A 25,708-nucleotide genomic window follows, 5' to 3' on the forward strand; every position below is an offset into this window, starting at 1 on the left:
TGAGGTGAAGATTGTACAGCATCTACCATCACTGGACCAAGTTGTTTTTGTGCTTCTTCGGTGGTTATATATGTTGATTGCCATTCCTTTCTACATAACAAGCAACTTTTCTTTTTTGCAATATGTAAATGTTATAGCAAGGTTAGTTTCCGGGACTTATGTAATATGTTCAGTGAATGATTTAGTTGGGGTATCCCTATTTTCTGTGCAAATGTATGTTTGGGTGTGGAATTGTTTTTTCGCCTAAGTGCAATAATAGGCTGAGGAGTTGCATATGATCTTTAAGATTTTATCTTTGGAAATATATGTTCTTTTATGTATGAGTTGAAGTACACAGTCATGTTATATCAACTAGGTGCAGGTTTTATCCTTCTACTGCTAGTTTTAAATGGTTAATTCTCTTTTGATCTTGTAAGCTCTCTTTTTTCTGGGATTTTTATTTTATTTTATTTATTTATTGTGAATAAAATAAATTAAAAAGACAACCAGCTGGAGCATTAATATAATTAATATTGTTAAAATTATGATTATTATTATTGTTATTATTAATAATTTTATTCTTATTAATAATATTGTAATTAATAACAATAAGTATTTTATTAATAATAATAAGAATAATAATATTAATATTTTGATTAATAATATTAATATTGATATTATTAAAACAAATTAATATTAATATTAACAATTATAATGTTACTATTAGTATCATTAATAATAATAATAATATTATAAATAATATTAATAAGGCTTACTGAAACCAATATATGTATGAAATACAATTGAGATCACAAGAAACATGATAATGATAACAAGTGAAATGATTACTTAGTTGTATTTTACTCATTGCCTCGTATTATTTCTAGACTGAATGATAGAAGATCTTATAACTACTTACGCTGTCTTGTTGAATTTTTTTTGAATCATGGAATATTTCTTCAACTGCTCCGTTTAACCTTGATTGTCTTTTAAAATATTAGATGAAAACATTAGACGAAAGGGTTTATTTTGAAGTAGACGCTCCTTGATTCTAATGCATTCAATATAAATTTCAAGTTAACTCATTTCAGGAAGGTAATAGACGCTCTATTCTTCAGCACTTTAAAGTGTTTTGAATCACGAAAAAATTTTCAGACATGAATTATTTTCCAAAAAATCAGAATTGATTGAGAATGGATACTTAATGAGATGTAATCTAATGCAGATTTTCAAAAAAATCATGAGAGAAGCCAGCCTATCAAATACAATGAAATTTTCAACAGTTAAATGTGTAGATGTGTCAATGCTGAGCCTTTCTGACAACACAACCATTCAGTCTCAAACCACACGCAACACTCAGAACCACCCATAGATTCAATTAACAGTTGCACTTTGTCCCACCATCTTGGCACCAGTTTGCTCTTGATCATGTGTATGAGGAAGGGACTGATATCTAAGCTTAGGGAGTGGAATGGATGGTGATCTTCAATTTCTTTCATTCACATTTCATATCTGGTTTGAAATCTTTTTACCTTTAGTTTCATCTAGTTTTTGCCTTGGTTTATATAATTATAGCATGCTGGACTATCAATGCCTGACATAGTATTTGGTACATGTTGCATAATATTTAGTCCATTTGTCTTTCTATAATTTTTCAATTTTCTTACTTTGATTGTTAGTTTCCAAAACTGAAAGTAACATAATTAATTGAAACAGTGGCGTGCATTGCAGAGAAAAGTGCGTTCTGTTTTGTTCCTTTTAAAGCAAATTTAGAAGCAAATAGACCCACGAAGAGGTTCATCAAAACAGTTTAGTTAGAAAAATGAAGTTTAGAAGTCTCTAACAGTTCATTTCAATTTTTAGTACAGAACTAGTTCGCTGAACTAATCAATATCAGTTCGCTGAACTAATGAGGTTACTTACTGAAATCTCTCCTCTGCTAATTTTATGAACAAATGGAAATGTGGAAAAGCAAAAAGTAAAAGCTGTTAGCAATACTCATCATCTCATGATCCAATTTCAAACTTTTCTCTTAATCATAACTTGACACATTGGCAGAAACAGATTATAATTTTCTCTTAAAGCAGATGACAAAACCGTTTATATATATATGTATATATATATATATATATATTTATTGGAAGATAAATATGAATAAAGTGAAATATAATCTCTATTTGCCACATTTAAATATATTGTAAAATATCTAATGTTGCTTCCAATAACAAACACGTATACCTTTTACAGTTCAATAATTACACAAGCTTTACATACCTAATCTACATGTCAGGTGACAGGCTACACAATCCAGCCTCTGCAAATTTTATAAATAAATGAAGATCTGAGGAGGAAAATGTAATGTCAGAAGTAAAAAGCTATTTGCAATGCACTGCTTCAATGCCACTCCCAACACAGCATGAGGACAAATACAGCTTCAAGTTCTATGAAAGGAAGTTTAAAAGTATTTATATTTCACAACTCCCTTTGCTTCAATTTCCCTCTCTCATGTAGGAGTCACAATTTCAAACCCTTTTACTTGTTTTCTCCGTATTTCATCGTGCAATGGTACAAATAGACTTTGAAAGACCTATGGAAGAAATAGGGTTGAAACACATGCATTACAGGTTACCATTACTTCTGAAGGTTTAGTAAATGCCTATTACAGAGTGAAATATTTGCAACTTAAGAAAATTGTAATTGAAAGTTACAGAGATATTGTGGAAAATTAATTAGCACCAGTAGAAGAGGAAGACAAATGGGATTTTCTCCACATTTATTTCTGAACTTGTGCTTCATCTTATTACCCAACACTCAGTTTCTGAAAGTGATCAATCTTTCCCCCCAGTGTTCGCCTTCTGGATTCTGACAACTCTGTTTGAGCAATGAACATTCCCAAGTTAATCCTTCACCGGGAAATGATTCAAATTGAGGGCAATCATCAATTGCTAATTCCATGAGATGATTATGAGTGTGCTCCTGTGAAATTCTTCTCAGATTTTGACACCTTCTCAGATGAATTAAACGGATCTTTGGAAAGAAATCTAGCCGAAAGATTGTAAGAGAATTGCAGCTTGCATCTCGTCAATTGTTCAAGGAAATTCTAATGGGTCATGGGAACATTCACAAGTGGGCATGAAACAATTTCCAAGAGTTCAAGCGACGATGTGTCCATGCCGCTAATGATGAGCTTATCACAGTGACAAATAAATAATTTCTTTAAATGAAGAAGTTGCTCTGACAAACCTTTCAGCTTGGGACATTGATCCGCAGAAAGATGTTGAAGACGTGGAAAAGAAGTAGTTTCACATTCCCATTCTTCCCATTCCTTCATGTTGAAGAATTCCAACCTTTCTAAGGACGTAAATGAAGAGTTGGTCCCATAAAATTCAGCACCAATGCTCACTATTCCATCAAGCTGTCTAATTTTGAGGGTCTTCAAAGATGACAAAAGCCCAAGGGGAGGCAAACATAGACAATATTTACAGTCCTCCAACCGTAAGAACACCAAATTTGATAACGAATTATCAAATATCCAACTTGGGAGTTTTGTACCTCTGTAGTTCCTCACTGACAAACGCTCCAAGTGTTTGGAGGGCTGGAGAATCCCAAGTAGTTCCTTTTCTTTCCTTGGATCATTAGGGATGTGGTTTTTATTCCATTTTAACTTTAACCTCACAAGGTGTGTTTTATTTTTCAAATCCACTGCTAAGGCTTCCCATGAATTCATAATATTCTGCAGCTCCTTAATTGATAGGTCTCCATAAAGATTGAGTCCTCTAGCTGTTTATTACTGAATTCGCTATTTTTAGGACAAAAAAGGTACTCAGTACTCGAAGATTCTTTAATTCTCCCAAATCCATTGGCAACTTTGTCACTTTTGTATTTTTAAATTCCAGGCAACGCAATTTGGTGAGTTTATGCAAATTTAATGGCAGCTCCTTCCGATATCCACAAAAGTTCAACTTTAGTATTAGCAAGTTATAGAGCAAACATGTTGAATCGGGTAGCTTTTGTATCCCAGTTTTCAAAAGGTCTAACGATTGGAGATGTTTAAGATTACCTATAGAATCTGGGACCTCTACAAGGTCCAAACAAGAATAGAAAGATATAACACGTAAAAACTTAAACTTGGAGAACACATCATGTATTGAAATCTTGAACTCCCAAGGATAACAACCAATGCAAGTTCTCCCAATTTCTGTAATTGAAATAAATGAACGAAGTCTTTTTGCATCAGTTAAACTCCCAAAACCATCAAAACATTTGACATCATCTAATGCAAATGAAAAATGATGGGTTGTTTTTGGTATACATTTTCCTTTATCAAATTTCAACCTGAAACAGATGTCTCCACAAACATATTTTGCCAGATCATTCAGAAGTTCATGCATGACAAAACCCCTTTTGGTGATTCATTGTTGAAAGAAAGACCTTGACAAAAGATCATTGAAGTATTGTTCACCAACTTCTTCTGGATGTCTAACTTGCTGAGGACACCCTAGAAAATTTTGGGTCATCCACAACAAAATTAACTTCTCCTTCACAAACTCATAATCTTTGGGGAATAAGGCACAATAAGCAAAACATCGTTTAAGATGAGAAGGAATGTAGTGATAGCTCAGAAGTAGCGCAGGAATAATTTCACTCTCTTCCTTTGGTAAGTTCCATATGTCGCTTTCCAATATGCTTTTCCAATCCAAAATGGATGACTTTGAGCATAAAAGACATCCAATTGTTTTCAAAGCTAAAGGTAATCCTTTGAACTTCTCAACTATCTTTCTAACAATCTCCTTTTGCTCATCGTTCAATTCAAGATTATCATCTTTTGATGCGTGTTTTGTAAAAACTTTCCAGCATTCATCCTCTTGCAATTGCTTTAGGCGATGCACTTTATACTGCATGTTAGAAGCAACTTTCTCATCACGTGTTGTCACAAGAATTCTACTTCCAGTAGCGCCATAGGTAAGAGGAGTTCGCACAACTTCCCATTCGTCTTGTCTTTGGTTCCAAACATCGTCTAATACAAGAAGAAATTTCTTTCCTGACAATTTTTCTTTCAGTTTTTTGTGAACCATTTCTAGGTTTTCACTATCATCATTTCTATCAGTGATTGCCTCAAGAATAGTTTTTGTCAAGGTCAAAACATGAAAATTATCTAAAACACACACCCAAGCTTTGATATCAAATTTTGCATCTTCAATCTTTGGGTCATTGTACACATGCTGGGCGAGTGTAGTCTTACCCAACCCACCCATGCCCACAATGGAAAGTATTGATGGCTGGTTAGGATGTGAACCAATTAATGATTATATCTTTGTCAGCATCTCTCCCATAAATAACACTTTCAACCACCAAAGATGATGATGGCACTTTACTACCTGATCCATCACCAGAATAAGTACCCTTTTTCAAACCAAGAGCACCCATTTGCTTTGCAAGATATTCTAGTTTCTCCAGGACTTCTTTCATCCCTGATTCAATTTTCTTGTTAAATGAAGTGAAAGTAGAGTTGAAGAAATTTGATACCTTGTAAGTAAAGGTTTGAGGTTGGGATTGAGCTTCGACTTGGCATCTGGTGAGTTCATAGTCTATTTCACCCAAAAGATCCTCTGCATCAAAGACAGCCTCTTTGACAGCAAGAAGCCATGCTTTGACGTGTGGATCTGTGAACTGCCTTAGTTCAGCATCATCAGCGACAGCATTGATGGAGTGCAGCATGATGTTCAAATTGCCGAGCAGTTGCTCATCAAGTTTTCTTCTCCGAAAGAAGTCTACAACCTGAGGAGAAGCCAGCCTATCGAATGCAAACTGAAGGAAAGCCGAAAGAAGAGCACCGCCAACAAGTTCTGCTGCCATGGTAGAAATTGGTGAGGGATAGGGTGAATGGAAATCAGTAATTTGAAGTTCAGTTCGTAACAATTATTGATGAGATGAGTAGTACGGTGTTCTACGTTGGATGACTTGACTTTAAGATGGTGGAACATCTTTTCTTTGAGTCTTCTTGAAAACTAGAATATACTCAGTTTAGTTCCCTGATAGCCACGAATAAGAAAGAGTGATAGTTGGATTAATTAGTAGTGAACGGTTCAAACTTCATGAATTCCCTGATCTAGCCACGAATAAGAAAGAGTGATAGTTGGATTAGTAGTGGATGGTTCAAACATTAGCCGATTGACTTTTATTCAACGGTTTTGATGAGTTGGACTTGTGTGTATAAATCCATAGTGTAGAAAATCTGCTTCTAAAAATGGTTGATGCCCCAAATCAAGCAGTAATTGTTGAATTTTCTGATATGACAGACGTATTTAATGAATAAATCTAACTGTTGAATTTATCTAACTCTTAACTTCAACTTGTGAAACAAAATATACAACTAAACATCGATCACATATATAAATTTTAGGAGTTTTTTTTAGTACTTTTAATTTTAATATATTATTTAAATAAAAATAATAATTTTCTTATCATTTAGATATAAAATCTTGCTTTTAAAATGAAAATACTGTTCATATTTGAATCTCATGATAGAAATTTTGTATTTGGTTTATAGATAAGAAAGCTATGCTATATATAAAGTGTATGATTAAAATATTAATGAAACAAATTCCATATGATAGATCTCTTCTTGTAAAATTATACATGCACAATCACTTGCATTTAGCAAAGTGAGAGGTAGTGGAAGAATATCTTCATGGGGAAAAGTCTCTAAATCCACTCTTTGAATATACAAGATTTGTAGAGAGGTGTTGGTTCCGAATAAAGACTTTTTATCTTCAACTATACAATACAATACAACACTTGGTAAACAAGAAACTTTACAGTTTTTTAAGTTTTTTGCTGTTCAGAGTCCTTAAACTTTTAGTGCAGAGCAAGAATTTTTCTGTTGCAAGAGAATCTCCAGACTGTAGAGGAGAGGTAATAAAGTAGTAAAATATAATTAATTGTTATTTTTGAATGGGATGAGACATGATATTCTTAATGAGGTTTAATGTTTACAATTTTGCTTATGATAAGTACTTAGATTTAGAATGCTGGATTATAAGTACATGACAGTGTTCAGTTTGGTTCAGAAATCAACTTTCCAATACCACTACAATGTTCTAAGAATTAACGTTTAAAAGTATGTGCATTTCAAAACTTCATTGTTTGAATTTCTCTCTCAAATGTTGGAGTTTGCTCGGGAATTGTATAGTAACTCCTCATCAGAACCCAATTTCAAGCCCTTGTACTTATTTTCTCTGTATAATAAATATCATTGTACACTGCTACAAACCAACTTTGGAAGAGCTGTGGAAGAAATAAGGTAGAAACAAAAGCATAAGCACATTGTTCCATTGAAATCATTAACTTAAAAATCAAGAATGAGTGTATCCATCATAAATACTGGCTGATATTTAATCAAACTCACTCTATATCTATAAAAGAAAAAGCTGAATTTCAAAAGGCAGATATTTAATCACACTCATAGATGTGTGTGCACAGTTAAGAGTAAGCAAGCAGTGAATTTGGTTAAATTTATACGAACTTGATTTGGTAAAGTGTTGCAAAGGTTTCATTACTTTAACAGTGGCCTTATATTTATTTAGTTAGTCATTCCAACCTAATTATAGTAGCATGCATTTTGGTGTGATAGAAGAAAATATTCATTTGTTCATCAATTATGTTGATTGGTTATAACATGATATTTAAGCAGGGCAGTTTTTTGGTGGGGAGCTGGTGGTGTGGGTTAGCTTTTCAGAAGGTTTCCTTTTGAACCACAGTTGTGGACCTCGGTGGTCTGTGGTTTTTTGTAAGACTGCATGAAACCAAACAGAAAAGGGATTGGTGAAGGCAATACATAAAGAAGTGAAGTGGCAAAGCTGAATTTGTAGATGCAGATTTGTTTGCCTTCTATATAGGTGCAGCAGTTAAGTGCTAGTGCTGTTAGCTTTCTGGTGCATGCCAAAATCTTAGCAGGTTTTTATGCAGGCCAAATCTGCACTATATTTTGTGTTATATAGGCCAAGCAACTTGGCCATTTGAGTGTTTATGTGAGTAGGGGGGCTGGTTGGTTTTTTAGAATGGGCTAGGGATGTTCTCTTTTTTGTGTAAGCTTGGTTGTTTGCCTTAGAAGTCTAAAGTTTTTTTTTTTTTATACGGGTTGGAACACTCTGAATGTCTTTTTTTTTATTTATTATATTTTTTTTATAAAAAAAACATGATATTCAATGAATGTTGGAATATTTGTTAATTATCTGAGAACTCCAATCATATTGCCAAAGTATCGTATAAAAGATGCTTTAAATTAGTAATTATAATTAAGATATTTCTAATCCCAGGTATTTATATTATTTAGTTGAACTCATGCATTAAATGAACTAACTAGCCGTGTATGAATCAAATAATTTATAAAATATCAAGTTGTGATTTATCTTATTGAGGGTTAAATATGATTTTTTTTTCTAATGGTAGGAATTGAACACAAGTAGCAGAAGGTTTTCAATAACTCACACTACTGAACCAAATGAGTATAAAGTTGTTTTTCTAATAGGCAGTAGTATTACATTTATTTGCTTCTCTTTATTTAAGATATTGAATCTTAGTACTCTTAGAATACAAACAGAAAACTATGAGATCAGTCTCAGCAGGAAAAAGTTGAAAATATGAATTTCAGTCTCAAGATCAGATTATTAAGGAAACTAAAATTGGACCATGACAACTGTTGTAGCCGGTTGACCTGGGTCGTCTTTATGAGTGGCTTGTTCTAACGAGCTAGGGCACCTTCGTTCTGCCTCGTTTGTGAGTACCTGAAAAAAGAAGAACAAATGGGCGCCCTCGCGGCCGTTTGCACTCCGACGATCAAGTCAGTTAGCGAGAAACACCAAAGTAACTAGAAACTGTATAGTAATCTCAATGACTGAAACTGTGTTGCTAAAACTGTGTTGCCCTAATTGTCTTGTGCTCTCAGCGGATGCGCCGTCAAGAACAATTAGGGTTTGTGCTCTGTATGTCTATCTGAGAACTAGGTTAAAACTCGTGTAACTGTGAAAAGCGTACCTTACTAGGGCTTCTTCGTGCCCTTTATATAGGTGGAAACTAGGGTTTACCTTTGCACTGCTGCTATTATCTAGGTTTCCTTGGAGAAGGTCCTTGCGTCGCTACTCCTAGGATCTGAGCGTATCTGGCACATGGACTTCCCTTATCTAGAGTGCAATGAATAACCTTGTGGCCGCTTGGGTTCTAACTTGGGCGCCGTATCTCTCGTGCCATCATACTATTTAGGTGCCCTAATTAATCACGTGTCATGCATGCAGCCTTCCTTGAAGATCTTTAATGAGCACGTGGGCATTGTCACGTGCCCTTTTGACTTGATCGTTTATTCTGTGCGGAGGGACCCACAGTGCCGCCACCCAACTTAGGGTTATCCCATCGTGTGGGCCCCCCTTTCTGTGAAATGCTTACGTATGCGGGTTGACTCTTCGGGCGATGTCTTACTTAGGCGATGTCCGCTTGGGCGATGTCCGCTTGGGCGATGTCCGCTTAGGCGATGTCTTTCTCTCGGATAGTGACACGTCTCGGCGAGAACCGATTACGTACACTGCAGAACGTCGCTTCTACATGCGGCGACTACGTTGACTTCTTGACCACCTACCCTTCTCTTGTCCACGTCATCATACCTGATGACCCGGCCGGTACACAAGCCCCCTAGTCTTGAGCTGATAACTTGCTTTCAGCGAAAAGACTAAAGCTTGCCCCCTGCTGCCCTTGCGGCGTTTTGATGACGTGTCATCCTCCGACCGATTGACGTGACATTTCTGCATCACCGGCGCAACGTACCCTCAAGGACTCTGACGATGTGATATTCTCTGAGTGAGACAGATGGCACTTTAATTCGTACTTTTACCTCGCGACACGTGGCCCAATCATAAGGCGCTTGCTTTAACGCCCTTTACCGCTTCAATCTTGATGCTTGAATCTTGAAAACCCCGCATCTCAACTTACTGACTCTACTTCTTTCGCATCTTTCTTGCACTATTCATCTTCTTCCCAAGAACTCCTTGTTCCACGTTCTTTCTTTGCGACCTTTCCTTCTATTGCGTTACTGAACCCTTGATCTCCAGTTTCGTCACTGCCAGCACATACTAAAATGTCCACCAACCCTTCTTCCTCCTGAGTGAGTCACAAGGATCTTTATCCCTAGGCTTCGAGTGAACTCCTTGACGAGTATTCTTGCTTACTTTCTAGTAGGGCCCTGAGGAAACACGTGGGGGAAGCGTGTTCCTATGACCATCGTGCCTTCGCAAAGAGGCACGATGATGACATCGTCGTGCTCCTTTGTTCCATGGGGGAGCCGGTGTGCGGGGATGAACGATCCAATAACGGGGTCCCCTTTTTCTATTTTTACCAAGTAGTTTTTAAGTGAGTCGGCGTACGCCTTCCCTTTTCCAGGTTCGAGAGGGAGCTGTTAACGGAGATGAACACCGCTCCAGCCCAACTGTACCCTAACAGTTAGGCCTTCGTGAAGGCCTTTGACATTTTGTTTGGCTTCCTTGGATGTGCGCCTTCTGTGGACATTTTTCTTCACTTCTTTGAGGTGAAGAGGCAGAGAAACAATCTTTGGGTAACTCTTAGCAATGTCCCTGGTAGGATTCTTTTGACTCCTTTTCAGCATGCCTTCACAGGGTGGAAAGGCAGGTTCTTTAAGGTATGCTGTTCCAGCTTGGTGCCTTCTACTCTGGACGGCTTTCCTTTGTACTGGACAAAGGACGCCAAAGCCTTGAAATCTAAACCCCTTAAGAAACTGTCTTCAAGGGATCAGGAAGCTTGCAAGATCCTGGCGGGTGTTGGAGGATTTGATGCGGCTGCTTTAATAAGCTTGGAGTATAATGCCGAGCTTCTGGAAAGATATATATGTGCGTGAGGCTTTTCTCATGACCTTCCCACTTCTTGTTGGATCTCTTGTATGATTTTGCTTAGAAATACTTTGTTTCACGTATGTCTCTTACTATACTTTACTCCTTTCTTTCACGTAGGTTCAAAGATAAACGATCATCAGAGGACGCTTCTGACTCGGGCTTTGCGGTTCGGAGACGGGGCCTTTTCGTCGTATTGCTCGAAGCCTAGGGCCACTGATGAGTGATGTGTTCTTGCTTTTTGTGCAGATATTAGGATGTGTATAGGACTATAATTCCATTTTGCAAATGTTACAAACTTCGTCTGTAACCCTAACATTGGTTCTACGCTCTTCTTTATGTCGAATGCTGTTCAACTTATCTTGCATGCTTGCGTTCTTTGCCACGCCGCGCGCGTCACTCCGATATTGCCTTTATGCTCGGTGTGAATTTCTTAGATAGCATTTATTTGTTTCCCATCCCTTAAACATCCTGTTTCTGGTTGCCTCGTTTATGGCTCTGTTCGGCCTTCGCTTTTGTGAGGGATGCCTACCCGTTTGAGCTTTCCTATTCGAACCTTCAGCATTATCGCACCCGAGCTTATTGGGATGGTTGGCGACGTACTGCTTGTAGCGATGTCAGACCGCCTAGTCTTTCGTTCGGCGACGACCCCGTCGGCGGTCGTGTACATTGCAGACCACCCCTTCGCACTACCTGATCACGTCATCGCCCTTGATGACTCGAGGAGGATAAGTTAAACTTCGGCGATCTACGTGGCTTTGCGCGCTAATGCCCACGTCGGTTACTGATTTGACACTTCACCAACCCCCCCATTAACTGACACGTGGATTCATCGACGGTCATTATTTCGTGTCGTTTGAGCTTCTTGTAACATTCAAACTCTAAAAATTCTCATGTTACTCCACTGTTCCATCATCTTTCTTCTTCGAACTTTCGATACGCTCTGGTGAACGCTTTGACTCCCCAATCACTGTTCCTCCGCGCGCTCCTTCGATCATCAAAAGGTAACCCTTTTGTCATTCACGCTAGTTCTTACCGCATTTTAATCGGTTTTCATCATCCATTGACTGTCTGGAGCATACGTTGTGGGCTGTTTGTTCTTTGTTTTGCTTCTTCCTGTGTTTTAGGTTTTCTTTTCCTTTCTGCAACCCCCTCTGTTCATGTTGATTCCCCTTTCTGTTTTCGAATCGAATCGTTCTTTTTATCGACCCTCCGCTTTCCTTTTCTCATTCTCATTTCGTCTTTCCTGCAGTTTTCGATGGCTCATACAGGGGCCACACCAAACAACCTTGCCCCCTCTCGAAACCCTCCTCCAAAATCTCACAAACAACCTTCGTCAGGAAACCCCTCCACATCTCGTAAACCACCTAGGGATCCCGCCATCCTTTCCAACCGGGCTCAGAGGCCTGCGCCCTCTCGACCTAATCAATCGCAATCAACTCCCCCACAAACCAATGCCATCGCACGCCCCATTCCTGATTACAAACTGTTGTACCCATGGGCTCCTCCAGCTTTACTGAACGAGACTTCCTTGATTAACTCTGAGGCCGACATTCTTCGCTTGAGGGATAAGACCCACCTTACCTTTCATAAGGAGCATGACGAGAAGGTTGTTATTCGTCCTTGCCTCCCCGAGGAACCTGTCTGTACCGATAATGATGGCAATGACGGCCACCCTTCCTGCTTCATCTATGCAACCGTATTTAAGAAGGTTAGGCTTAGGTTCCCTCTTACTCGCTTTGAGAGGGAGCTCCTGACCGAACTTGATATTGCCCCGCTCAGCTGCATCCCAACAGCTGGGCGTTTGTCAGGGCATACCAAATTGTTTGTGCGCACCTAGGTCATCCAGCCTCTGTAGATGTGTTCTTATTTCTGTTCGAGGCTAGAAACCCAGGGAACCGCCTATGGGTAAGCTTCAATGGGATTGCTGGGAGATCCATCCTTTCCATTTTCCAGCAATCTTATAAGGATTGGAAGGGTAAGTTTGTTCGTGTTTGCTGTAATGATCGGGATCCTACGCTTCTGGATGGGTTCCCCTTGTACTGGGTTAACAAGGGAAAAAAGGGCCCCAAGGATAACTTTCGGAAAGCTAGGAGTCCAGAGAAGATGGGGGAACTTGACAGAGATTTGTGCAACTTCTGGAAAGAAGTTGCCTCTACCAATACCACCTTGGCCACCCCTTCAATCATCAAGTTCGAATTCCATGAGAGTCAACTGGATTTTTACATAGGTCTACCCACTTTTTTATCTGGGTTTCTCTTCCCGTGCCAAGTCCGCTTCACATTTTATCGAACTTATTTGTGTTACACTGCTATGTGTTTATTCTTGGCTGCTCAATTCCTGTATTACCCATATACCTGAAACTGAACTGATGTGTAAACATTGATCTCTTTGTGCAGATACAATGTTGGGGAAAGATCATATGGCCAGGCTGCGCTCTATAGCCAAGCGCCACAAACTCGTCGCGGGTTCTCAAACCGTTCCGAATTCTGTAGCGGAACCCGCCGCTGCTCGAGGCAAGCTTCCTCCCGTGGGCTCATCTTCCCTTGTAGCCCCTCCTGCCCCTGCGAGAAAGAAACTGCCACTAAAGAGGGCCAAGAGGAAGAATCCCACAATGGTGTCGGATGAGGAGGATGACGAGAGTACTGAAGATGGACTCATCTGTAAAAGGAACAGGGCAACTGTCGCTGAGCTGCCTGCAAACGAGAGTACAGGCCCAGATTACGCAGAGAATCCCCCCAGCGCCTCCACACCTTTTGAAAGTGCTGGGGACATTCTGCCATCGAATACTTCAACTGTTGGAGGCGTTCTGGAGCAGGCTGTGGATATTCAGTGGTCTCCCCAACCTGTAATGGAGCCAAACGTATCGTCGCCACGCCCTGACGCTTCCCTGGTCGTTCCCACTTGTGAGGGTGGTGGTGAGAACCAACCCTCAACCCCTCTCCTAACCCCTGCTCTTCCAGCCCCTGTCGAGGAGGTCTTGAAAGCCCACGCCGTTCATCTTAACGCTATGACCACTGAGTGTGTAGAGAAACGCCTTTACCAGATGATGGGCGAGGCTTTAAGGGACTCCTTGAACCAGTATGAATCTGAAACCGGTGCTGCGAAGGACCAAGTCCAACAACTTAAGCGTGATCTTACGATGCGGGGATTGGAGTTTTCGCGGTTAGAGAATGCTCTGAAGGACGAGTTGCGTAGCGAACGTAAAAACAGCGCTGAGCTAGACAAAAAGCTCAACGTCAAGCTCTTAGAGGTCACCGAACTCGAGGGCAGACTCGTGCATCAGCAGGAGAAGATAGCGGACCTGGAGGAGATCCTTAAGGCTAAAAAGGCCTACGTGGATGAGCTCGAGGCCAAATCAATTGAGAGGGAGGACTTGCTGGGCAAAAGCGAGACCGCCAAGGATCAAAAAGCCAAGGAACTGAGCGAGACTGCAGCAAAGCTTGCCCAGGCGCTTGAGGACAATGAAAAGCTGAAGAAACAAATTGAAGAACTCGACCTCAATGCTGCAAATGTTCTGACTTCCGGGTTTGGCGCGGCCTTGGAGCAGTTTGCTTGTGCTTACCCCGACTTGGACCTTTCTCAGTTCTCGATTTGCCATGAAGTGGTAGATGGAAAAATTGTACCTTCAGATTAACATTTCCTTTGCCGCTTTGTTTTGAAACATTCTGAAAGACCTATATATTCAACCCCTGTTTATGTGTAACGAAACTGTTTGTAATGACTCCCTTTTTATTCGAACCGCTTTAACTTATGCACATGGTTTCTCTTTTATCTGCTGTGCGATCACTGGATAACTTGGTGGGCCTTCACTTAATCCAATTAACTTAGCACAAACTGATGCTTAATTTTCTGGCAATCAACTTATCTTAAACAAACGGTTAGTCTATAGCAATAACATTTGGCACGAAATTACTTACTGAGTAGTAGGCGGGAGTTATTTTTAGCATCTGAAATCTCGCTTGCTTGATCTGCCAAGTGACATGTGTATTTCTAGGTCGTCGCCTAAAACTTTGTTGGCCTGGTTCTGCACTGAGCACTTTTGAACTTGCCCCAATTTGCTTAAGCAAAGAGGTCTTGCATCCTGTTCTTGCCTGAACTCACTCGAGGGTGAGGAGGACTTTTCCTAGTGCCTCAATTTGCTTAAGCAAAGAGGTCTTGTATTCTGTTCTGGCCTAGCAAATAGGTCTTGTATTCTGTTCTTTCCTGAACTCACTCGAGGGTGAGGAGGACTTTTTCTGATAACTATTAACTGACCTGAGCCTCGCTCGAGGGCGAGGAGGATTTATCTCTGGTGCCTCAACTTGCCCAGGGGCTACCTTTTCCCTGGATGCACTGAGGACTTTTAATCTCATCTTGCCTGAACTCACTCGAGGGTGAGGAGGACTTTCTCTGGTGCCTCAACTTGCCCAGGGGCTACCTGGATGCACTGAGGACTTTTAATCTCATCTCGTACCGGGGCTAGCTATTCATACTTGAGGAGGGGGCGTCCCGAAGGAATCCCTTAACCCCTGCTCAAGGACTAGGTGCCCGGATTCTAACTATTATCTGGTACCGGGGCTAGCTATTCATACTTGAGGAGGGGGCGTCCCGAAGGAATCCCTTAACCCCTGCTCAAGGACTAGGCGCCCGGATTTTAACTGTTATCTGGTACCGGGGCTAGCTATTCATACTTGAGGAGGGGGCGTCCCGAAGGAATCCCTTAACCCCTGCTCAAGGACTAGGCGCCTGGATTTTAACTGTTATATGGTACCGGGGCTAGCTATTCATACTTGAGAAGGGGGCGTCCCGAAGGAATCCCTTAACCCCTGCTCAAGGACTAGGCGCCCGGATTTTAACTGTTATCTTGCTCTGCACTCTCGCCTACACTTGTTCTTGGCGAGTAGGACTTCTTAATCTGTTCTCGCCTATACTCGTTCTTGGCGAGTAGGACTTCTTAATCTGTTCTCGCCTATACTCGTTCTTGGCGAGTAGGACTTCTTAATCTGTTCTCGCCTATACTCGTTCTTGGCGAGTAGGACTTTTGATTTGTTCTCGCCTAAACTCGTTCTGGACGAGTAGGGCTTAAAACTTAACTTTCACCTCCGATTGCCGGGTGGTGAGCAAAGATTTAAAAACTTTATACTTGTGCTTCCGATCGCCAGGTGGCGATGAGGTCTTAAAATCTTTATACTAGTGCCTCCGATCGCCACTCGGCGATGAGGACTTAAACCTTATCTTTCACTTCCAATCGCCAACTGGCGATGAGGGTTTACAACTTAACTTGTGCCTCCAATTGCCAAGCAGCGATGAGGACTTAAACCTTATCTCTCACCTCCGATCGCCAACTGGCGATGAGGGTTTACAACTTAACTTGTGCCTCCAATCGCCAAGCCGCGATGAGGACTTAAACCTTATCTTTCACCTCCGATCGCCAACTGGCGATGAGGGCTTACAACTTAACTTGTGCCTCTAATCGCCAAGCAGCGATGAGGACTTTAAACCTTATCTTTCACCTCCGATCGCCAACTGGCGATGAGGGTTTACAACTTAATTTGTTTGTCCCTGATCGCCAAGTGGCGATGAGGCTTTAATTTTGCGCTAAATTTGGAAAACTTAAAAGGGGTGAGCATGCTTATTTAAACAACTTGGGAAACTTGATAGACTCAAACTTTCTTTATTGGGTGGCCTCTTTAAAAAACCCTCCTCAGGGAAAAAGAGCGCCACCTTGAAAAACTGTTTTCACTTAACTGTTCAAGTTAACTGCTACTTACAATGTTTTAACTGTAATAAAACTTGAGATGGGTAGCGTTCCAAGTGCGAGGAATCGCCCCTCCTTCCAGCGTCTCCAAACGGTAGGCGTTGTTCCCGAGTGCTTCAGTTATTCTAAACGGTCCTGTCCATTTGGGTGACAATTTGTTTTACATCTCGTACAGATGGGCCTTCCTCATCACCAGGTCGCCATCTCTGAATTGCCTTGGCCTCGCCCTAGAATTGTACTTGCGCTCAACTCTTCTCTTTATTGCTTCAGCCTTCACCCTTGCTTCCTCCTTGACCTCATCCAGCAAATCTAAATTCATTCTCCTTTCTGCATTCGAGTCTTCCTCCACGAAGTTCTGGAATCTCGGCGAGCTTTCCTGGATTTCAACTGGGATCATCGCATCGCACCCGTACACCAAACTAGACGGGGTTTCGTGGGTTCCTGATTGTTCAGTGGTATGATAGGCCCATATTATATGGGGAACTTCCTCAGCCCAAGATCCTTTGGCCTTCTCCAATCTCCTCTTCAAACCTCTCAGTAAAACCCGATTAGCTGACTCCACCTGCCCATTTGTTTGTGGGTGCTCCACAGAAGCGAACACCTGTTGTGTTCCAATATCCTTGCACAGCTTCTTCAACAGGTGACTCGGGAACTGAGTCCCGTTATCTGATACCAAACGCTTGGGCACACCGAAACGACACACAATATTCTTCCATACGAAATTCTGAATCTTGTGCGCGGTGATCTGGGCTACTGGTTCTGCTTCAATCCACTTCGTGAAGTATTCGATTGCCACAACCAAATACTTCATCTGCCTAATCGCCAACGGGAAGGGTCCCAGAATATCGATTCCCCATGTGTGGAAAGGCCAGGGGCTGTAGATTGACTTTAGCTCTTCCAGGGGCGCCTTGTGCTAATCGGCGTGTTGCTGGCACTGCTTGCAACGCTGGGCATATCTCTTGCAGTCTTCCCTCATTGTCAGCCAATAATAACCTGCACGGATAGTTCTCGTCGTCAAGGCTCGACCTCCGATGTGACTCCCACAAATCCCTTCATGGAGCTCGGCCATGATTCTCGTGCACTTCTCTCCATGCACACATACTAAAAGGGGGTGTGTGAACCCGAACCTGTACAACTCGCCATCGATGAGGGTGAACTTGCTGGAGTTCTTTTTTACCTTTCTAGCTTCCGTCGAGTCCATTGGGAGTACGCCATCTGCCATGTAGCGCTGGTATGGCGTTATCCATGTGTCTGGCTCGTGGACAGCGCAAACTTGTGTTATCTTTGTCTCTCCCATTGGGTGCGCTCTAACCCTTGGTGTCCTCAAGGTCTCCTGAGTTAAAGACTTATGACCCCTCGCCATCCCTTCCATTGATTTGCAAACTTGGAGAACTTGGTGGTCCGTCACGAACGCTCGAGGTGTCTTCAGGGTTTCTTGTATGATAGTCCTCTGCCTACCCCCCTTGCCCGAACTGGCGAGCTTGGCTAGCAAGTCAGCTCGGGCGTTCTGCTCTCTTGGGACATGCACTACTTCGAACAAAACAAAAGACCTCCTCAACTCCTGCACATACTCCAGATAAGCTGCCATCTGCGGATCCTTAGCCTGGAACTCGCCAGTTACTTGGCCCGTGATCAACAATGAATCGCTCTTGGCCATCTACACCCTTGCTCCCATCTCCTTTGCCAACAAGATACCAGCGATCAAAGCCTCATATTCCGCTTGATTATTGCTGGCTTTAAAGGCAAACCTTAGGGACTGCTCTATCAACATGCCGTTAGGTCCTTCCAAAATAATTTCAGCCCCACTACCCAACTGGTTAGAGGACCCATCCACCGAGAGCACCAACGAAAACCATATCCGGCGTTCTGCACTATTTCAGAAGATAGCTCGACCACGAAGTCAGCGAAGATTTGCCCTTTGATCGGTCCCCGGGGCTCATACTTGATGTCGAACTCTGACAACTCTACCGCCCATTTTACCATTCTCCCAGCCACATCTGGTTTCTTCAGAACCTTCTGGATGGGTAAGTCGGTCATCACCAACACTGTAAAGCTCTGGAAGTAATGGCGCAACCTCCTTGCCGAAAACACCACTGTCAGCGCTACTTTCTCCAAAGCCTGATATCTCACTTCTGGGCCCTGCAACACCTTGCTAACAAAATAAACAGGTTTCTGAACTTGATCTTGATCCTGGACGAGCACCGCACTCAGCGCCTTCTCGGTTACGGCGAAGTATAACCTGAGGGGCGCTCCCATTTGAGGTTTGCACAGAACCGGCGGGCTCGCCAAGTACTCCTTGAGCTTCACGAAAGCCTCTTCACACTCCTTCGTCCAGACAAACCTATTATTCCTTTTCAAGCACTGGAAATACGGGTGGCCCCTCTCTCCACTAGCAGACACGAATCGCGACAGGGCGGCCATCCGACCTGTAAGCTGTTGCACCTCCTTAACAGTAGCAGGGCTCTTCATCGCCAAGATGGCCGCACACTTATCAGGTTTGCTTCAATTCCTCTTTCGGTCAAGAGAAAACCTAAGAACTTTCCCGCTTCCACGCCGAAAATGCACTTCTCAGGGTTCAACTTCAGTTTATATTTGGTTATCGTAACGAACAGCTCCTCCAAATCAGCAATATGCTGGTTTTTTTCCAGGGATGTTACGACCATATCATCAACGTAAGCTTGCACGTTCCTCCTAAGCATAGGTGCAAACACTTTATCCATCAGCCTCTGGTACGTGGCCCCCGCATTCTTCAGCCCAAAGGGCATCACCTTGTAGCAATAGCACGACTTCTCCGTAATGAAGGAAGTTTTTTCTTCATCCATGGGGTGCATCTTAATTTGGTTGTACCCTGAGAGTGCGTCCAAGAAACTTAACAACTTACACCCTGCTGCACTGTCCACCAGGGCGTCTATACTTGGCAAAGGATAAGACTCCTTTGGACAGGCTTTGTTCAGATCTGTGAAATCGACACACATTCGCCATTTCCCATTGCTCTTCTTCACCAATACAACATTGGCGAGCCATTCCGGATACTGTATCTCCTTGATGTGGCCTGCCTCGAGGAGTTTTTGCGTTTCATCTCTGATCGCCTGTCTCCTTTCTTCATTGAATTTCCTTCTTCTTTGTCGGACTGGCTTGACTTGAGGGTCCATTGCTAAACGATGACACAAGAAATCGGGGTCGATTCCCGGCATATCCGAGGCAGACCACGCGAATGCGTCCAGATGCCTGCCTATCACCTTGGCGATCTGATCCTGTGTCTCGCCATCTAACGTCTTTCCCAACTTAAAAGTTTTGCCGCTGATCTCCCTTTCGAGCCAATCTCCAACTGGCCGAGGCCTCTTCTCGCTAGCGAGCAATGCTCTCACAATGCTTGATTCCCTGGCGGTTTCCGGGCAGTTTTCCTCCTCCTCTACTCGAGCGTCGCTCTCAGACCTCACCTCGACATCCTCCATGGTCACGTCGCCCTCGGCGGCCCCCTTTGACGCTGCATCCAAAACTCGTCGGTTTTTATGCTCAGTCTCCGCACCAGGAGGTGGTGTTGTGGTCACATGGCACACTGATCGCCTGTTCTTGAGGCTGTTTTCGTAGCATTTCTTCGCCTCCTCTTGGTCAGATTGGATGGTGACGATCACCCCTTCCATTGAAGGTAATTTGACTTTCATGTGCCTTGTGGAGGGTACAGCTCCTATCCTATTGAGTGTTGGCCTTCCCAATAGGATATTATATGCTGAGGGGGCGTTCATGACAAGGTATCTGATTTTCTCCGTGCGCGAAGCAGCCCCATCTGTGAACGTTGTTCTTAACTCAATGTATCTCCTGACTTCGACTTGATCACCCGGAAAACCGTATAAGCAACCTCCATATGGCCTCAGCTGGTCTGTAGGTAACTGTAGCCTTTCGAAGGTCGGCCAGAACATCACATCTGCCGAGCTCCCTTGGTCGACCAAGACCCGATGAACCGTCCTCCCTGCCGTAACAAGCGAGATCACAATGGGATCGTTGTCGTGCGGCACAACATCCCTGAGGTCTTCCTTCGTGAACGTGATGTCCACATCGGGCGAGTGGTCCTCAAAAACTTCCACTGACATCACGGACCTCGCATACCTTTTACGTTGTGACGCAGTACACCCGCCACCCGAGAATCCACCAGCTATGGTGTGGATTTCGCCGAGAACGGGTGCCTCGTGCTGCTGTCCCTCACTGCCCTCCGGTTGCGAGCCTGACGATCGTCCCGCCTGCTTCTCCATCAAGTAATCCTTCAGGAAACCACTCTTCACGAGCTCATCCAACTGATGGCCAAGCGCCAAACAGTTGTCAATATGGTGCCCGAATGCTTCGTGGAATTCGCTCCATGACTCCTTGCGAGGTCCCAGCACCCTGTCAGATTTTACTGGTGGCCTCAACCTATCGGCTATGCTGGGCACCGCAATCAGATCTTTGAGTCCCATCACAAAGTTGTGCCTCAGTGGCTTGCTTCCTTCTCTTCCTTCCTCTACTCGACCCTTAGGTTGGGTCCTCCGTGGCTCGTAAACGCGCTTCCTGTCTAAGTGTTTTCTCTCCGTGACGGCTTGGTGAACCCGAACGGGTTGTGTGCGTATCTGTGCCTTGGGACGCGCTGGCGCAGCGGTCGCGCACTTCTCGTACGTTTCTCCTTCCAAGCCCATATGCTCTACCGCCTGTCGCCTTATTTCGGCGAAGGTTTTGGGGCGACTGCGATTAAGCGTTTTACTGAAAGATCCGGGACGCACCCCCTTCCTCAACGCGTACACAATCATGGGTTCCTCCTTGGTGCCTACTTTCACTACCTGTGCCCTGAAGCAACTTATGTATTCTTTTAGGGTTTCGCCTTGGAACTGCTTGACGTCGAAAAGATCGTACGAGACTGGGGCGGGAGTTTTGTTGGTCAGATACTGCTCTCTAAATAGTTGTGAAAGTTGGGCGAAGGACGTGATGTGGCCCTCTGGGAGGTTGATAAACCAATCCATAGCCATCCCCGTTAAGGTGCTCATAAAAAGCTTGCACCTAACGGCGTCTGAACTGCCTACCAGCAACATTTGTGTGTGGAATGCCATGAGGTGTGCTTCAGGATCCTCCACTCCCGTGAAGGTCGCTTTGGGTCCCGTGAACGTATTGGGAATTGCTGTCTCCAAGATTGCCTGTGAAAATGGCGTTGTGAATTCCCTGGGTGGGGATGTAGCCTCCGGCTCGTCTCTGCCACGCCATCTATGGCGTAACTCCTCGTTGGTGCGGTGGAGTTCGTCGCTTCTTGCTTGAGAGGCTGTCAGGTCCGCCTGCATGCGTTCCTGTTCCACTTTCGAGGCTGCCACTGCGTCTTGCAACCCGTGCACCATGCCCATGAGTTGTTGTAGGGTCATCTCTTCACTCCTAGCGCGTGCTGGTCGGGTGGTCATGGCTCTCTGGGGATCCTCTCGACTTATCTGAGTGTTGGAAGCTGGAACTGAAAGCTTGTGTGGTGGAATCGATGTTTATATCGGCCCCACGGTGGGCATCAGATGTTCTAGCCGGTTGACCTGGGTCGTCTTTATGAGTGGCTTGTTCTAACGAGCTAGGGCACCTTCGTTCTGCCTCGTCTGTGAGTACCTGAAAAAAGAAGAACAAAGGGGCTCCCTCGCAGCCGTTTGCACTCCGACGATCAAGTCAGCTAGCGAGAAACACCAAAGTAACTAGAAACTGTATAATAATCTCAATGACTGAAACTGTGTTGCCCTAATTGTCTTGTGCTCTCAGCGGATGCGCCGTCAAGAACAATTAGGGTTTGTGCTCTGTATGTCTATCTGAGAACTAGGTTAAAACTCGTGTAACTGTGAAAAACGTACCTTACTAGGGCTTCTTCGTGCCCTTTATATAGGTGGAAACTAGGGTTTACCTTTGCACTGCTGCTATTATCTAGGGTTCCTTGGAGAAGGTCCTTGCGCCGCTACTCCTAGGATCTGAGCGTATCTGGCACATGGACTTCTCTTATCTAGAGTGCAATGAATAACCTTGTGGCCGCTTGGGTTCTAACTTGGGCGCCGTATCTATCGTGCCATCATACTATTTAGGTGCCCTAATTAATCACGTGTCATGCATGTAGCCTTCCTTGAAGATCTTTAATGAGCACGTGGGCATTGTCACGTGCCCTTTTGACTTGATCGTTTATTCTGTGCGGAGGGACATACAGTGCCGCCACCCAACTTAGGGTTATCCCATCGTGTGGGCCCCCCTTTCTGTGAAATTCTTACGTCATGCGGGTTGACTCTTCGGGCGATGTCTTACTTAGGCGATGTCCGCTTGGGCGATGTCCGCTTAGGCGATGTCTTTCTCTCGGATAGTGACACGTCTCGGCAAGAATCGATTACGTACACTGCAGAACGCCGCTTCTACATGCGGCGACTACGTTGACTTCTTGACCACCTACCCTTCTCTTGTCCACGTCATCATACCTGATGAACAACATCTCATGATAAGATTATTATGGAAAATAAAATTGGACCATGACAACGTTGTGTGGGTGAACACTAAAATGGATGGATGCATGGCCTTACACATTAGACCCTGTTTTAAAAATATTACTGAAATTTTCTCAGTTTAGGTTCATTATGCATAGCAGTTTGGTTGTCACCAAAGAACTTCATGAGGGTTTGGCAGCTTAACACTCATATTCTGAACATTGCTGATAGATAATGTTGTCTTCCCCCAGCCTGTTGCACACCTGCATATGTATATTTTGGCTGATATGATTATAATGTTTTGACAACCCAAGCATTGACAATATTCAAGCTATTTCTGTTACTACTCTTTCTGTAACACTCAGTCTTGATTGAACACCATAAGACTTCTTTTAATGTTTAAAAATCTTGATGGAATATCACAAGAGCTTTTTAACAAAGAAAAAAGTGGTTTAAAAATACTTTTAAATTCCAATTACAAGTTCCTTAGATACAGAATGTCCCTTATCTCCACTGCAGTTTCCATTCATCTTTCCTCCACTCAAAACCCATAACTTTATTTTTGGGACCATTTAGTTTTAGTGACTATTATTAAGTTTAAGTTCATTTTTTTTGTCAGAAACTGTAGTAGCATGAAATAAGAATATAGAAGGAAAAAATGTGGCTATGAAAACAAATATACGTAGCTAGATGAATGAAGATGATGCCGTCATAACTTCCAACTACAGAATACTATTCAGAATGGATGCCAAATGCAAGAACACCTTCACGATCACAGTATTCTAAAAATAGGAAACACATTTGGTTGGAATTTAAATCAAGAGAATAACTAAAATAATTTTGCACGAAAATAAGAATAAAATAAAAGTAATTGATTCATGAAAAACGTAGCTGAGCCTCATTTAATAAATATCATCACATTAGTTTAAGAATAACATGTGCTACTCTTGTTTCGAAAATGGCAATTATAGGTTTACCGTTTGTAATCGAAAGGTACAAAGATATTATGGAGAATTGGAACCTGTTGAAGTGGAAGACAAATTGAAATAGGTGCACACCTAATAACTTGTGACGCATCTTATGATATCAGACATCCAGTTTCGGTTTTTGGATGTGAGCAATCTTTCCCCAGTCTTCGTCATCTGGATTTCGACAACACTCCTTCAGCAGTGGACAACCAATGATTGTAAGAGAAAAGATGGATTTGGGGAGACACTCCGCTGGTAAGCATTGAAGGCTGGGACATCAAGGAGTGTGAGTGAGGAGAGGTGATAGAAACCCTTGTAGTGCATCTTTCTATGATTTGGGCATGGATTTCTAGAGAGGTGAGAGAGTTTGGCAGCAAAACTTCATTGGGAAAACATTCCACGTCCAAATCTTGAGTAAACAAGGTTTCAAGACATGTGTTGGGATCCAAGGTCTCTCTCAAGGAGGCAATAAGTTTTAAACATGAAAGAGTCATATCTTTTATATTTAATGGCAAACCTCCATCTGGAACAACTCAACTTGTGGACAATTAGTTATATGCAGCCTGGTAAGGGACGAAAATAGGATTTGCAAGGGTTTGGGAAACAGGAATGATTTAGATTGAAATGGAAATTTCTGTTGGTTTTTTAGAATAAATTAGAGGAAGATTTTTATTATCTGTCTTCAGAACTCAAACTTGTTGGCTGGAAGTGGCTTGGTAAACAAATCTGCAATTTTTTTTCATCCTCGCTTTGCTTAATCTCCATTCAACACCTTTTGATTTGACATAAGGTGCAAATTCTAAAAGATTTTTGTCAAATAAGATAATCATCAATTCGGTTATACCATGTTCTGGGAACCTCTTTTAAGCCATAAATAGCTTTAGACAACTTATAAACTTTGTCTTATTTTCCTTCCACAATGAAACCTTTAGGTTGCTCAACAAAAATTTCTTCTTCAAGAAATTCATTTAGGAATGTTGACTTGACATCCATTTGATGTACCTTTCTATCTCGAGGTATGTCAACAAACTCCCGAGTTTTGTTCTTCTCAATCATATACATCATTGATAACTTCTTTGTGATCAACATGTTCTTTGTGATCCGCAGATTCTTTGTGATCCGCAGGTTCACATACTGCAACGTTACATCTATGATATATGTCAAAGAGTAATCAATTGCCTTTAATTGGTGGATCATCTTCCATTTCAGATTTTTGCATCTTGAGAATCCCTTAACCAGTCAACTCCTCTTGAAATAGATCTAATGAGAAACTTTTGCCTCTCATTTGTACCTTGAACAAATTGTCCTGTAGTATCCTTGATCAAGTGGTTAGAGATCGCTTGTGTACCGCCCTGGTAGTCGGAAGTGATGACGTGGCATCAAGCTATCGTATAGGCTGTTGGACGGGACACCTGGCTGGCAGAAGGGAAGGAAGTCGGGGGGCTCGTGTAGTCGCCAGTTATTAAGTTGGCGTGCTCCGAGCTCCAGCATACCTAAACCGGCGGTCACCAGGTTGAAGATGAAGTCGCCAGATGTGAACCCGGGCGACCAAGTGATTAGAGATCGCCGAAACAAGGACATCGCCAAAGATGAAGTCAGATAGTCTTTCCCAGCGGGCCAGAAGATGAGCTCGGGAGATAGCTCACATGAACATACACGGTGAAGCAAGAAGAGTAG

General features: G+C 42.6%; 1 protein-coding gene and 1 pseudogene across 2 annotated transcripts; both read right to left on the bottom strand.

Annotated features, from left to right (window-relative positions):
• Positions 1-2,181: 2,181 nt before the first annotated feature.
• LOC137829762 (putative disease resistance RPP13-like protein 1) lies at positions 2,182-5,999 on the bottom strand (annotated as a pseudogene). Its single transcript, XR_016523584.1, has one exon. The product of XR_016523584.1 is annotated as a putative disease resistance RPP13-like protein 1 (transcript).
• A 14,446-nt stretch (positions 6,000-20,445) lies between these two features.
• LOC137824906 (uncharacterized) lies at positions 20,446-22,025 on the bottom strand. Its single transcript, XM_090304743.1, has 2 exons — positions 20,905-22,025; positions 20,446-20,581 (listed from the first exon to the last, which is right to left on the bottom strand). Exons 1-2 carry the CDS (start codon positions 22,023-22,025, stop codon positions 20,446-20,448), a joined length of 1,257 nt encoding a protein of 418 aa, XP_090160869.1.
• Between the last annotated feature and the right edge of the window lie 3,683 nt (positions 22,026-25,708).

This window comes from Phaseolus vulgaris, chromosome 7 (genome assembly GCF_051622355.1).
Source record: "Phaseolus vulgaris cultivar YP4 chromosome 7, ASM5162235v1, whole genome shotgun sequence".
In the NCBI taxonomy this organism is placed as follows: domain Eukaryota; kingdom Viridiplantae; phylum Streptophyta; class Magnoliopsida; order Fabales; family Fabaceae; genus Phaseolus; species Phaseolus vulgaris.

What these genes read in the sequence shown, in the direction of transcription:
- LOC137824906 (XM_090304743.1), bottom strand. Translation starts at nt 22,025, where the DNA reads ATGACCACCCGACCAGCACGCGCTAGGAGTGAAGAGATGACCCTACAA. An exon ending in TGTTTGGCGCTTGGCCATCA is followed by an intron (nt 20,582 to 20,904) that starts GTTGGATGAGCT and finishes TTGTTACGGCAG; the next exon opens with GGAGGACGGTTCATCGGGTC.